This window comes from Stegodyphus dumicola, chromosome X1, assembly GCF_044657685.1.
Source record: "Stegodyphus dumicola isolate Sdum_Otavi_A_Nest chromosome X1, ASM4465768v1".
Lineage (NCBI taxonomy): Eukaryota > Metazoa > Arthropoda > Arachnida > Araneae > Eresidae > Stegodyphus > Stegodyphus dumicola.
Window position 1 is genome coordinate 192224573 of NC_140780.1, and position 14989 is coordinate 192239561.

The 14989-nt window shown below is 34.1% G+C and overlaps 1 protein-coding gene across 1 annotated transcript in view; it reads left to right on the forward strand.

Moving 5' to 3' along the window:
* The window catches only part of LOC118181936 (uncharacterized), a 59680-nt gene that overhangs the window by 31456 nt on the left and 13235 nt on the right, over positions 1 to 14989 (forward strand). Inside the window, exons 2-3 of the mRNA XM_035351172.2 lie at positions 4352 to 4575; positions 8134 to 8317. Coding sequence (XP_035207063.1) covers positions 4352 to 4575; positions 8134 to 8317 — 408 coding nt within the window. The remainder of the gene's footprint in view (positions 1 to 4351; positions 4576 to 8133; positions 8318 to 14989) is intronic.

Below are 14989 nucleotides of genomic sequence, written 5' to 3' on the forward strand. Positions count from 1 at the left end.
TATTTTGACTATGGTGGAGATATAGTTTGGGGAGGCATATTGCTGAATGGACACACTCCGTATATTAGACAGAGGTTTAGGGCTCAAATATGCAAAGCGAAATGATAAAACCTAATATTAGACTTTTCAGAGCTGTGTCATAGGCGAAAACGTACCTCCTCACAGAACTCAGCTGCTAGACTGTTTCGTCTAATGTGAAGAGATCCTGCGTATGAAACAGTGAATAAGCTCTTTGGATATATAAAAGGCACACGTTTGTGCAAATAGAAGCATCCACGTTTGCACTGGAAGCTTCCATATTTCATGCATATTTAGATAATGCATCCCGATAAACTTCCAGCCAGTATCAGTCTTCCTGCGAATTACACTTCTTCGGGAACCCTTTGACAGACTGAAAAGAAGCGAGGAATGTTGGGCTGCAAAAGGTTATAATTCTCCTCAGTAGTCAAAATGCTCTATATATTTTCTTAATGATGTGCACTTGAAACGAAAATCACACTTTAATATTTTTTTTAATTTGTATAACTGATGCAACAAAATTTCCCTTTTATTCTTCTTTCTACATTCAAATAAATTAACGGTTTCTTATGACGATTTGAACAAACTGAAAAGTGCAATGAATACATTATGCCCATAAATATTTGAAACACTCCTTTATAGCAAAATGAGAAGATATAAAGGCTTCAGAATGTCTCTAAAACTCTTCCAAAAATATTGTTTTCATTTACCTCACTCCAAAATCAGTTTTTTCTTAAAACTAGACTTACAAATTCTGCTCAGCTTTTAACATTTAGTTGCACAGTCATATCGCCAAAAGTAAATAAAAGGATCAATTCTTTCCCATTGTCAAGAAATTTTTATCCCGTTGTTACTTCAGTTTTCGATACTTTCACTTTCCGTGTTTATCGTCCCTGCTCAGCTTTCCAGATAAGAAACTATTGTAACAAATTTCTGCTGCACTAGAAAATTCTTTTCACACAGATAAGCTGACGTTCACGTGCTTTACTTAATTTATAATCATTTACAATGTAACGTAGTTGCTTTGCGAAGCAGTAATCCTTCGAAATGAAAGTATGATATTTAATAATGAAATTCTCCATGTATCGTTGCTGATACGTGTGTATATGCAATAAAACTGAGTACAAGTGAAAAGGAAAATACAAATTAGAAAAAAAAAAGAACAAATTGCAACAAAATAAATGAATAAAAATTGTCTCTTATAATTCGAGTCCTAAATAAAAAAGAAAAATGTACTTAAGAAATTAGATATTAAGACCATTTCAAAGCAGTAAAAAATTAAAAAAGGTCTTGTATTTACAGTAATTTCCATTTCTTTCAAAATAGAACTAAAAGAAACAACGCAGATACTAAAAAGCTAAGCTAAAGAAGCAAATAAATTAAATGATACACCAATTTAATAATAGAACTATTTCAATTATTCCAACTTTGTTTTCAAAACTAAAATGTCGTTTTATCTCTCAAACAACAAAAAAAAAACTTAAATCAGTTGCTTTTACGCAACATCTATAAATGTTATGACTCTGTATATAAATAAAAATAAATGGCAATGTGAAATTTTCCTGCACTTTTTCCATCAGCTCCATTAGAAGTAGAAATTAAGCGAGGCTAAGTAACAAATTAGAATATCAGTTTAGAGTGAGTGTTGGGAACTTCATTTGTAAATCTGAGTAAAAAGTCAGTCTCATGCTGCAAATCTCATACTTTACCCGCTGAACTGAATAGGCTAACTGGGTTTGGTGAGTTCTGATATGGTTAAGTATTACGTTAGCACTCATTCTTAATTTCTGGTCTACTACTTGGTTTGGAAATGTTTGAAGAGCTGTTTATGCTCGGCTTCAAGAAGCGAAATTTGAAATTTTAAGTTTCATTAATGTAATTCAGTTTATAAACTGTCAGCTCATAGTACAAATAAACTTGAATGACTTTATTTACTTACAATTGCTGGAATCTAAGTTAAAGACAGGGCAATAATTCGACTACATTCAAGAAGATTAAACAGGTAAGGTGCTTAGTTTATTTGAAATTAAGTTCAGCTTATTACGTTTAAGCTACCTGTCACGAAATTCAGACGCCTTAAGTTTCCTAAGTTTCTACAGATAAGTTTATCTTATTTTCCAGTTAAAAATGTTGAAATCAGCATTTGTTTTAAATATACATATATCAGTGTATCCATGCTGATCAACGACGATCAGATTTCTTTTTAATTTTGTAATTAAGACATTTATAGTCAATACTTAGATCAAATCACAAGCGTATCATCATAGTCTTCAACATTATATGAGATAAATAATACAGGAGGTAGTAAAACTTAGTACGAAATGTGGACTATCAGTAACTTCAACTGAGACTTCTAGATTCATAAAATTAAAGCCAATATAAAGCAGTACGTTTGTGGGCAACTAAATTGTTATTGAAGCAGGAAATACGGCCGAGACTTGAACGCCTGCCCGAACTTCTAACTTGACTCCTGACTCCTTGAGACTTGGAACTCCTGACTGCTAACCGAACATGCTTCCATCTACAACACAAAAGCATTCGGTGGCGAAAGTGTGTGTGATTATGGTAAAGCTTCGAGGGCTATCTGCCTAAGGGGAGGAATGCCTTCGTGGAGGACTTTCTAAGGAAAACTGGATCGTATACACGTTACACATGAGCAAAACCACGGAAACACCCATGCAGCCAGCCCATTCGCGGGATTTGAAAGTTTCTTTGGAACAATGTTTTAAAATTTTCTTGCAGGTTAGTGTATGTTCTAGTGCACCAAAATTTAATTTATTCTTATCGTTTTTCAAAATCAGTAAATTTTATTCAGTATCACAAAACTTAATATCTATAATGTTTTCATAGATCACTCAGATCGCTTTTATCATTTAGATATCCGATTAATTAATGGAATACCTTAATTCGATTGAAATTATTTGTGGATATCTTATAAATTTCAAATACAGCGTGGTAAATAATATCCTTTTTATAAAGGGATTACAAATAACGATACATCGCTGTTGGTGTAAAATATACATAATTGAAATTTTTGTAAAATAAAAATTATAATACTAAAAAAGTTTTTCAAGTATTATTAAATAACTTTTTTTATAAAAAGCAGCTTCATAATTCGGAATTTTCGCAAACTACAGTTAACTTAAAACACTATCTCTTTTTCGAAAGACATTCATTAGCACAGCAAATTAATTTGGTCTGCCTGTCAGTCAGCCTACTGCTACCACAGCAATTTCTCATGCACCATGAAAATACGGTCCTTTTAAATTTTTGCAGTTTATTTTAAATTACAATCTTCAGAAAAAGTTCCAAATATTGCAATACTATTACAAACTTTCTGTCATAATTACTATAAGCGCTGCTGGTTATGAGATGAATTTTCTAAATAAAAATCATTTAAAAGCTATTTTAGAACAAAAAAAAAAATGCTCATTTTGCATGCAAGAAGTACTGAAAAGCTATTAAATATTTATGCATCTAAGCAATCCTTCTTTATGCCTATATTATAACCACTGGAGCAATCAAGTAGACCTCTACGATGTCATGGAGGGTTTCGAGAACAAAAAAAAAAAAAAAAAAAAAAAAAAAAAAAGCTTATAATTTTAAAATATTAGAATTAAAATTTTTCTTCAAAAATAAACTTAAGTTTCTTTCCCTCTATGTCACTTTTTTAGTTATTTGTTTGTATATTAAGAAGGGCGGTAAATTCAGGGACTGCTCCGAGCGGGAAAATAATCTCTAGCTACGCCACACAGCGAAACAATAGGAAAACGTGGTGGAATAAATATTCCTAGAACTTTAAAACTACGTCACTTGTCTGCATTACGAGGGCCTGCGTGATGTACACGTAGGCCTAGTTTGTACTATGACTGGGTCTGAAGCTGATTGAAGATTTGTCCCCTCTCAATGAAATCAAATGTACTCGACCACGTATGAACCAAAGAATATGTATTGTCACATAGAAACGTTCTTTGTATGAACCGAGGGCCACAGAATGGTTTTCTCCGTAAAGTTAAAGGTGGTAGACGATACCGTTTTTTTTTTTTTTTTTTTTTTTTTTTTGTTTGTTTGTTTGTTTGTTTGTTTGTTTGTTTTTTCCCTTGAGTCAATACTGTACGCGCTATAACTGATAAGATCCAGTGATCGTAGACAAGCGTCCAAAACTATCGGTGAACAGAAACAACAGCCACACAGGATAAAAACTTTAAATAACATTCGAATTTCAATGGGGCATAACATGGTGAATATGGCAATTTTAAAAACTTTCGTTTTGTTTGACAACTCAACTTTATTTTTCAACATTAAAATATATTTCTTATTTATTATTTTTCAGTTATAGTGGAAGATCATTGCAAAAGGGGAAGTGAAACTGTTATAGTCGATACTTCAAAACTGAATCCTGCCGGAACATTAAAAGCAACAGCTCATCCTCCATATAAGCCCAGTAAACATTGTACTATCGTTATTAAGGCCCCAGCTGGGAAGGGTATTGTTCTCAGCGTTCGAAAAATAGACTTTAGACCCAGTAAGGAATACATATGTGAAGATTATATAAAAGTAAGCATACTTTATTCAGATTCCATTTCTTTGTGCAGTGCTGAAAATGTTTTGAAACTTGCCAATGTGAAATCGTTTTTCATGTGAAAAATCGAATTTTTTTTTATTTTGAAGATAAGAACACAGAAGCAAAAATTTTAATTTTGCAAGAATTCTTGATTCCGCAAACAGTATTGTTAAATATTTGGATAAATTTTTTAATTTAGCTGACGAATAGTCTAAATCAAAAGCATTTATAAAAAACCAAACAAAATTGAAAATATTTCCCTGACGTACTATTCTTTAAAACTGAGAAAGAAGACAAGTCTCCGATATGAACGGTATAATATTCTTTTAAGTAAGAAGATTGCATCCAGTTATTTTATCAGTCAAGCCTGATATAATAATGGAATTAATTAGCTTACCTAGTGTAAATAAATATATTTAAAATCAAAAAGTCTTTTGTCTTAAAAATTAATATGTACTTCTCGCGTTTTCCTCAAAAAGTATCGAGACCATACTTTAAAAGAAGGAAAGAGTTTTTAGACAAAAGGGGCGTTAGCCTAGAAAGGCTATGATTCTCGAAATGGCATTTTGTGTCGAATCACTGTAAACAACAGTGCCACTTTTCAAATTGTTAGTTGTTTCAAAATTGTTGCCACCAAATATTATCGCCATGTATTATATTTAAAGACATTAAATAATGAAGAATCTGCATGAATGTATGTATGTTTCTCCCATTGTGAAAAAAACAACGATACCTAGAGAAATCACCAGTAGAGGTATCACGTCACTGGATTATCCATCAAATGCACCTAGAGAAATTATATTCTGAATAACGTAATCCTCCACTCGAATATGAGCATCTGGAAGCTCGAATCTTGATTTTAGAATTTGTTTTATTATCTATGCCATATTTTTAAACTTTAACGAATTTTTTGTTAAGAAAGTAAACGATTTCCAAGCGAGCAGTGTAAACACACTGTACGGAATAAAATATTTTTATTTCCAGCTTGCGAGTCTGTCTCTCGGAAATTCTACAGATATACTGTTTTTAAATATTTTTAGTCCGAAGATTTAAATATTTTTAGTCCAAAGAGCTCTCCCAAAGTCCCAAATGCTCTCGAAACGTGTATTTATATGTAAATGGAAAAAAAAAAAAAAACCGCTCTCATTCGGCGTAATATAAAATCTGAAAGCTTTCAGATTTTTTATTTATTTGTTTACCGTTAATAGCAGTAGAATGCTGGAAAGCAATTGTAAATGATGTTTCACGCATACACATAACCCCTCATAGAACTCCCCTTGTGTCCCATCTCCTTGGTTTCCCTACTACAAATTGGATAGATTTTCATATATCGATAAATAAACGTCCACGTAAAGCAAACACCTTAACAGAATGCTGATTGTTTCACATGATAAGGAAAAGTTTTTTTTTCAAAAGTTGGTTACTTTTATATACATCAACACTTACTTTTTTTACAACACTTACTTTTTGGTTACTTTTATATACAAACTACCAGACAAAACGTTAAAATGAATTTACTTAATGTCGCTTCTTTTACAGGCGTAAGAACTCTTATTTGACAAGGAATGATCATGTTAATATTTGATATTATAACCGCATAGAAAAATCGCTCAGTTCCCGTGAATTTCGTGATTTGGATGTAACTTCTCATAACAGTTTGGGAACTCAAAACCACAAATGTTCGATAAGACAAGTGCCAGATGAATTTAGGGACACTGTAATAAAGAAATGTCCTCCACATGGTCCAATAATGAATTCTTAATCTTCTTCTCATTGTGATAGAAAACACTCTCTTGATAAAAAGTCTCACTCCCTGCAGGTAAACATTCATTATAAACAGCTGTCCTTCACAGTTACGATATGCAAGTAGCTACGAAATATCATAGTTAGTCTTATAATGATAATGGTTTCAAATACTAATCAACAAACTACTGCTCAAATCATTACACATAAAGCGAACACCCTATAAAGCATTCTCATGAGAGAGAGGACATTACTTATTTGAGGCATTTTGGCAAATTCACATATCCAATTTCTCATCTTATATTTAAATCATGGATAGCCTTGCCCTTATTGATTATTACGTGCCCACTGCAAACATTTGCGAAAATGAACGCGTTTGAGTATAGGCTGTTGTTGTTGTTGTTTCCATGTAATTCATGGAAGAATGGTTGCTAGAGCCTCAAGGAGGTTAGACTTCCACTCTCACTCCAATTTTCAGGGACAGCACCGCGGGGGTTTGGTCCGAGGGTCTCCTATCCTTCTCCCCTACTACCAAACCACACGAGATAAATTTCGACTCGAAATATATTTAGAGAATCCCCATGCCGCAAAGACACTATACATTTGCAAACATCCATGCCTTCTCAAGGATTCGAACCCGGGCCCTTTGTTACTGCAGTAGGCTCCCTAACCACTATACCCTCTCGGTGGCGGGAGTATATAACCGAGTATCTAAACGAATTTGCGACTACTGGAACTTGTATCTAAAAGCGTGTAGTGGATTGTGTGCACGGATACACTGGATTCTTCATTAATATTTCGGCGATTGTGAGATTAAGCAGTTCTTTGTTCCCAAATACAGGCGATATCTGTCAGTCATAAATCTGTAATGCGAGCGTGTTGGTTTGAACCCACTGCTGTGCGTAACTGTAATGTAACTGTAATGAGAGCTGAGCCAACGCCATCTCGAAGAATAAGGTTGGAGCACGAGCGGCACACTGGTCAGTGAAGTCACGAGCAGAAGACTGGTGTGAAGCAGCGGTAAGCTTCTCCCACAATTAGCCAGCGATTAATCTATGATTTCCGTGTTTTTACTATACTATTTTTATACTATTTTTTAAAATGGCAGTACACCCGGCGTTAAAATGTCGTCCATGTAACTGCGAGCCTTCATAGTGCCTTGATGTACCAGTAGAGGTGATCCATGTGTCCCAACAAATCGCTCCCCACACTTTCACACCTTGCATAATCTCCGTTTGCCGCTCTGGCTTGGCCGCCTCCACACGTGTGTGCGTTGGTCATCAGCACTGAGACTGAATCGGGATTCATCGTTGAAAATCGCACGCCTCCAGTCACCTGTCCAATTAACAATTAATTGACAGATATTGTCATGCAAAGATTCTCTGGAAAGATTGACCAGATGCTTGATCTAAAGAACGCCCCGGCCAAGGCAAGAATCAAGCATCTTATATATTGAGGAAAGTAGGAAAGTGTGGGTAACATGTAGTTTCTCACTGTTCCATTGAAAGGGGAAGGAAATTGATCTTTTCGATTATTGTGTATTTGAGCGATCCGTATCAGATGAGCCCATAACCAGCGTGTCAGAAATTTAATACGCCCACTAATGGAACATAAATAAGTTAAAGATTTTAAATTGTACATAAAACTTAGCATTTGTTTGCGATTTATTGTGATAGTTAAGAAAATAACAAATTATTATAAAAAAACTACTTTAAAATTCTCTGACATTTCGATAGTATTTGGTCATCTGGTTGAAAGCTCTTAAGTGCCTACTATTGATACCTTAACTCTGCTTCTAATTTTTCTAGGTATTCCACTCAGATGTTGCATTATCTCCTACAATACTCTACCATTTCAAGTTCGATTTAGAAGAACAAATCTCCTTCTATACGAAAGGTCCCATGACAATTATTTACCATACAGAACCAGAAGATCATCGTGATTTTAATTTTGAGGAAGGATTTGCTTTAACTTATACTGTTGTTTCCGAAGGTAAAGCATTAAAATTTTGAATTTTTTATCTTATCAATAAAGAATAAATATATCGCTAAACATATCAACGCGATTTGTGATATTGACTATACTATATCATGTTTTCCAGAATTCATTTTTTTAAAGTTTATAATCATAATAATACTATATATAACTAAGTAAGTGCACTCTGGAAAAAATTAAGGTAGTAAACATGAATTTCATAGTATCTCAAAACATACTGCTTGGATTCGAGTCAGTTTTGTCTCAATGTTGCTTTATTAAGGATAAATAATATAGAATATTGTCAATAACAAAATGAAATGAAAGTAAAAGATTAAATTCCTATGTATACAAATTTTTATTAAAGTTATCGGGAGCATGATGTAGCTGATCTTCGAGCAAGAAAAAGCTAAAAGAAAATATATTTGCCCCCCCCTGTCCAGAGCTAAAACTGTTGCAGTGAGACACCTCATTGAGAAGGTTGTTGAGAAAATTTGCGGGAATAAATTTCTCTTTCACGTAAGAGGGTATTTTAGTCTAGATAGTACGAAAAGAGGATTGTTATTTGCGGAAATAATGCCAAGAAATTGGCAGCAGTGCCAGATCAGACGAAGGTCAACCATAAATAATGACATCTCATGAAGACTATGAACTGCAATTAAGTGCCTAGCTCAGACAGCCAAATAATTCTTTCTCTTGAGGTGACTCTGCCTGTGCAACAAGGTTACTAAAACAAACTGCTTATAGAGAATTACAATCAGGATCTCTACTATTGATTTCCAGTGATGACAGTCTTCCTCATTTTCTGGCACAGGAATGCTCGCCTTTCCAAATGTCGTGAGCAGCAATCCTCAACATAACAGCAATGGGCCTCTGTCAAGACAGTGGGAATAAACTGATTCTTCACTAGGTTTTACCTGACGAAACCAAAGACATTCTGTCACCCCATCAGTCATAACAAAACGCAGCAGCTGTAAGTAAAACTGCTCCTTAATATTGAGTGGTATCATACAGGACGGCATGTATGATACCACTCAATGTACTCACTCTTATGTTCGAGGAACATAACGTGAAAGTAAAACACTAAAATGATGACATTCTGGCAGCTTATTTTTCTTTTTAGTGAACAGACTTAGCTGATTTTTATTGACAAGGCTATAGGATTCTAGTTGAAATGATTTTCCTTGGCTACTAAAATCCTTGGAGCAGAGTGTAGCGACTACTCGCTGGACTTCTAAAAACTACAAGACAAAGTTCAAAAAAGGGTTAAACTACTCTTTTGTTTTACTCAGAGAATATTTCACAGTTGGCTCCTCTCGGGCTTTCAGGAATGCCTCCACTTGGGCTTTAACATAGTAGAGTAGAAAATAAGAAACTAAGCTAACTAAAATTTAGCCGAAGCTATACAGAAATAACCGAGTTGGCCTTTATTTAAACCTCATCGGCGAATACTAACAGACTCTTGATAATATGGCCGAGAGTAGTAAGATTGGCTTAAAGCAACGAAGCGGCCAGAAAGCAAAACACGCTGTACTGAGAACTGCCGAGCTTTCCTACGGAAGTGACCTAGACTTTAAATAAATACTGGTTCTACTTCATTTATATAAAACGTGATACTGGAAACTCATTCTGGCAGGGGCCCACCAGCGGCCGAGCGGTAATTTCGCTGAACACTGGTAGTTCCGCCCGAGGTTTGAATCCCGCGAACGGGTTGGCTGCATGGGCGTTTTAGTGGTTTTCCCCATGTGTAACGTGTATATACGAGCCAGTTTCCCTTAGAAAGTCCTCCACGAAGACCTCCCTTCCCATAGGCAGATAGCCCTAGTGCGCTTTGCTGTATTTAAATAAACCAAACCAAACCATTCTGGCGGCAGGGAACGGTAGTTGGGGAAAAAAGAAAGTAAAAGAAAAGTTTCAAAATTAAAAATAACCATTAGGAAATTAAAATAATCCCTACAATGCTGTAACTCACCGAATTCAACTTATTTTCTCTGACGAAGAGAATAATCAGTGGATAGAATGGCCATCTAAATTTCTAGACCTTATCCTTACTTTGTATATGTCGAATTCTGTAGGAAGAGCCAATAGGTTAGGTAATTCTTTCTGAAGGCACTTTATTATTTAAGATCTATTCTTGTTCAAAATTGGATTTTATTACTGCAGACACCTCTGAAAAGATCATTAACTGCATGAAGATTCATTGCCAAAATTGCATGAATGTCTGATATGGATGCATGCCGTCTCCAGTTAGGAGATTTGCTACTTCTGTCTTTTCATATTTGTCTCGAATTTGCATATTGCAATTTAATGTGATTAATTTAACAATCTCTATTTATAGAGTGCAATAGAATAAATCTGTCGTTTTCATTTCAGAGCTGTAAAATGTACACGTTTAAATTCGTCCACCTCAATAAAGTCAGTGGTTCTATTTGATAAAAGCGGTAAATGTAATTTTTACATTAAAGCAAAAAAATGTTATGTAAATGTAAGCTTGTAAATTAAGCTATGAAATTAAGCTATGAAAAGCTAAAATGCAGTTAATATCTAATTAAATGCTTATTTGGTATAACACTCGTAATTTATAATGTAATGTTTATGAGATTTTAAAATTAATGTTAACAGCAGTTTCAACAAAGACCTTATTAATCGTCATCGTAGTGAAATTAACATTAAAATTTCCTTTTATTCAATATTATCTATAACATAAACATACCTAATTTCCTTATATTATTCCTTATTTTCTTAGTGATATTAAGGATTATGATTGAAAAACACACTTTTAGGCATACAGAATGACCGTTAAGCACAAATCTAAGCTGCAATAGTAAAAGAAGGAATAACGATTCACAATCTAAAGTACCTCAAAAGTGTATTGAACTAGGCTTGAATTACTTTTTCATTTTTATAGTCAAAATAATAACTAGGATATTTTCAGAATAAAGTTATGTGAGAAAGTTTACAATAAGAAGTAAATGATTTCTAAAATAATTAAATTGTTTGAAAATCCCTTACTACAAAGTATTTTTTCCTACTGGCGCCACTATTGAAAATGACAGCATTATGAAATCTACGTACATCTTGCTCGATCTACGCATGGCTACATAAAAGTAACCTGAGCAGCCTCATGCGTATTTCTCCTGTCCACACAGAACTTTTAATAATAGTAATCTCTTCATAGGCGCACATATAGAAAAAGCTGGTAAGATAAAATGAGTCAAGAAAAATTATACGCTATTTCATGCATGAATTTAATATGAGATTCATAAGGAAAGTTAACAATAAAGCGCTGTATTTAGCAAATCTGCTGCCTAATACTGACCACGGATATTAATTTAGTCCTAGTTACCGTCAGTCACAGTTCCGAGGTCTGAAGTCGACGCACTTATCCTAGACTGCCAGAGCGTATATATGGTGAGAAGGAAACAGGTTAAAAAACGGATTCGGTGCAGCTGCTCTAAGCAATGACATCTCAAAATGAATTCCCGCTACTCAAACTGCTAATTTTTCGTAAGGTGTTACCATCCGAAAGGGCTAGTAGCCACCAGGACGCAGAAAATGCCCTAACGACACGGAGCTGCCTCGAGCAAAGTTCCGCATACAAAGCCATTTCATTCTGCTAAACATGGAGCAAGGTGCGATGGCGATGCAAAACTTCTTGGCCCATTTTCCCTGTTCCGTAAAATCGGCGAGAAGGCTACTCGCAGGAGAGTACGCGGTCCATTTTTGTTCACATTCCATACGCTTACAAGCATTCATGGGTTGTTGAAACATCCATGAATGAACCCATGAATACGAACATCTCCGGGAATGATAATCGGGCCATTCTCATTTATAAGTTTCATGGTGGGCGAAAAAAATTTGCCACTCGTGCTTAAACAGCAGATCTGACACAACTTCCCCAAGTTCAATATCCCTAAGAGATTTAAGTTCTTTTTGAAGTTTTTTTCTGCGCAATGTTTGCGTCCATTCACAAGAAAAGTCCAACCTTGAGCTCTCAGTATTTTTGGAAAAAAAAAAATATATAAATCTATTTATCTAAAATAGGCAGTTAAAAAAAATGAGAAATAGGAGATTTGGTGACACGGTGACTATTTTGCCACTTTCAAAATTTTCGAAATATTGGTTTGAAAATTTGGAAAGTAGCCAAACTGATCGACTGGCTTACAAAAATATAGACAAAGAAATGATTAGATAAAAAAAACTCAAAAGAAGCATATTTTGGCTGTCAACATATAGTAACTTAAAATAAAAAGTTAAATAGAACTCACAAAAATTTAATCCTGGAAAAATTAGCTTAGAATAGAAGAAAAAATTGGAAATCATTTTATGTAAAAAAATAGCCATTTGAAGCCATTGTGAAGTAATACGAATAGTATACACTTTACGCGATAATAAATAAGCTAATTAAAAATATAATTTAGAGTACAGGCGTGTTCCAATTAGCGGAGTGGATAGAATTATAAAAGTTTCAAGACTGAAAGGTCCCCGCCGGCTCAAGAGATAAAGCTACTGAATGCACTTGTTCGACTTAGGTTCAAATCATTGCGATCGGGCCGACATTCATGGTTTTGCCCATTGTTAACGCGCTATCCCTTTCCTTTAAAAAGTGGGCCCACCAGTGGCCAAACGGTAAAGTCGCTGTACTCTGGTAGCCCGATCTCTGATAGATTCCTGGAGAAAGCCAGCTCATGGAGGTAAGAATAGAAGGAGACGTCCACTCCGACAAGCTGCCGAGTTTGGGTCTCCAAAGCGGATGTGTTTTGTTTACATCCAGAGCATGCTGACAGCGGTATGGTGGTATTTCCACCCACGACATTTTCACACAAATCGAAAAGCGGTGACACTTAATCATAAAAGAAGTATTCATTGTGTAGAGACATTAGGTATTTTTTAGATGCAGGAGAAGTGATGAAAAATGAGCAACGCCTTTGCCGGGAATCGAACCGCGGACCTCTGGAATACGCGCCCAGCGTGCAAATCATACACCACGAAGGCACGCTAAGAAGGCGGAAGAAATGCCTTATAATTGTTGGATGGGTAATAGCAGTTTGTATAGTTTAGTGGGATTTACACAAAATCATATCTTACATATTTTTCGATAATGTGCAACACCGATTTTGACTATGAATTTGTTTTTTAAAATTCCAAGCTACTGTACGATACAATTATTGCTTTAGCAAAATGTTTATGTTATGTGTAAAATATGATAAATATCTTAAGGTACCTTTAAAATGTCCAAAAATATGAAACTAAAGTTTGTTTAAGATGAATTTTCTAATAGCTAGCTGGTATAAGCGTTAAAATTTGTAAGCATCTTTCGATGCCCTTGGTAGTGCATTTGCTACTTTTTTTTTATATTCCAAATATCAAAATGTTTTAAATAAAATACATTTTTCTTCATCCAAATAGTTCTGTAACATGCACTTTTTTTTAATTTTTAGGGAAGAGGCATAACAGTTGCTCCTTTTTAAATTTATCTTATTTTTATACAACTGGAAAATAATCACTTTAGGTTTTCTTAACTGAACAATGAAATCCTGCAGTCCTTGTTAAAATTAATAAATTATATAGTTTAGTTTAGTGACGGAGGACGTGGGCACCATCCCTTTACCGTTATGGTTAATTGGTAATAGCACCATGTCCACCCTTATCTAGAGACTAGTGGGACTACAGGTCATACATTACAGTACTTACGATATCGTACAATATAAATAAACCATACAATTTCCTACATATGCATGATACAGTATATAATCAAACAGGATTATTAAAGCATAATGCTGGTGCGTATACAGTTAAAATGCAAAAGTTAAGATGTAAAATACTAAGTATCAATTTAAGTTATATGACTAAATAATATTTTATTATTCATGCATAAAAACCTTAAAAAATAAAATAAAAAATAAATAAATAAAATTTAAAAAAAATACAATATCCTACATATGCATGATACAGTATATAATCAAACAGGATTATTAAAACATAATGCTGGTGCGTATACAGTTAAAATGCGAAAGGTTAAAATGCAAAATACCAAGTATCAATTAATTATATGATTAAATATTATTCATACATAAAAAACCTTAAAAAAATAAATAAATAAATAAAAATAAATAAAAATAAGTAAATAAATAATGCGATATATATATACATAGAATATGCCATACAAAATAATACACATACACATTAGGAGCAGAATGTGGAATATAGGATCATACAAATACAGGATCAAGTCGTGAGGATCATTGAAAAGTACATACTTAATGTGCTTCACAAATTCAGCCATAAGTATCATTCATACAAACGTAAGCATTCTGGAAGAAAAAAAACCAATAATGGTGTACCCTCATATTTGCTACAATACACTACACTGGTACAGTAATTTCTTATGAAATATTTTACTTTTACATTTCAGAGACACAAAATTTGATAGAATTTGTACTGAGTGACTATTTGAAAGGGTGCGTTAAGACTGTGGTAACTAATAAGCAAAGTAAACATATTGTTTTTCATAGGGGGTGCATAAGATACAATACAATGATCATTTCATTAGATCAGTCCGTTATAAGAATATCACTAAAATCTATAAATGTAGCATTAAACCAGAGTTTACCACGAAGATTATGTACTTTGCATCAATACATTATGCCTATGAATGCTACACCTGGCACAGGTCTATTCCAAGACCTT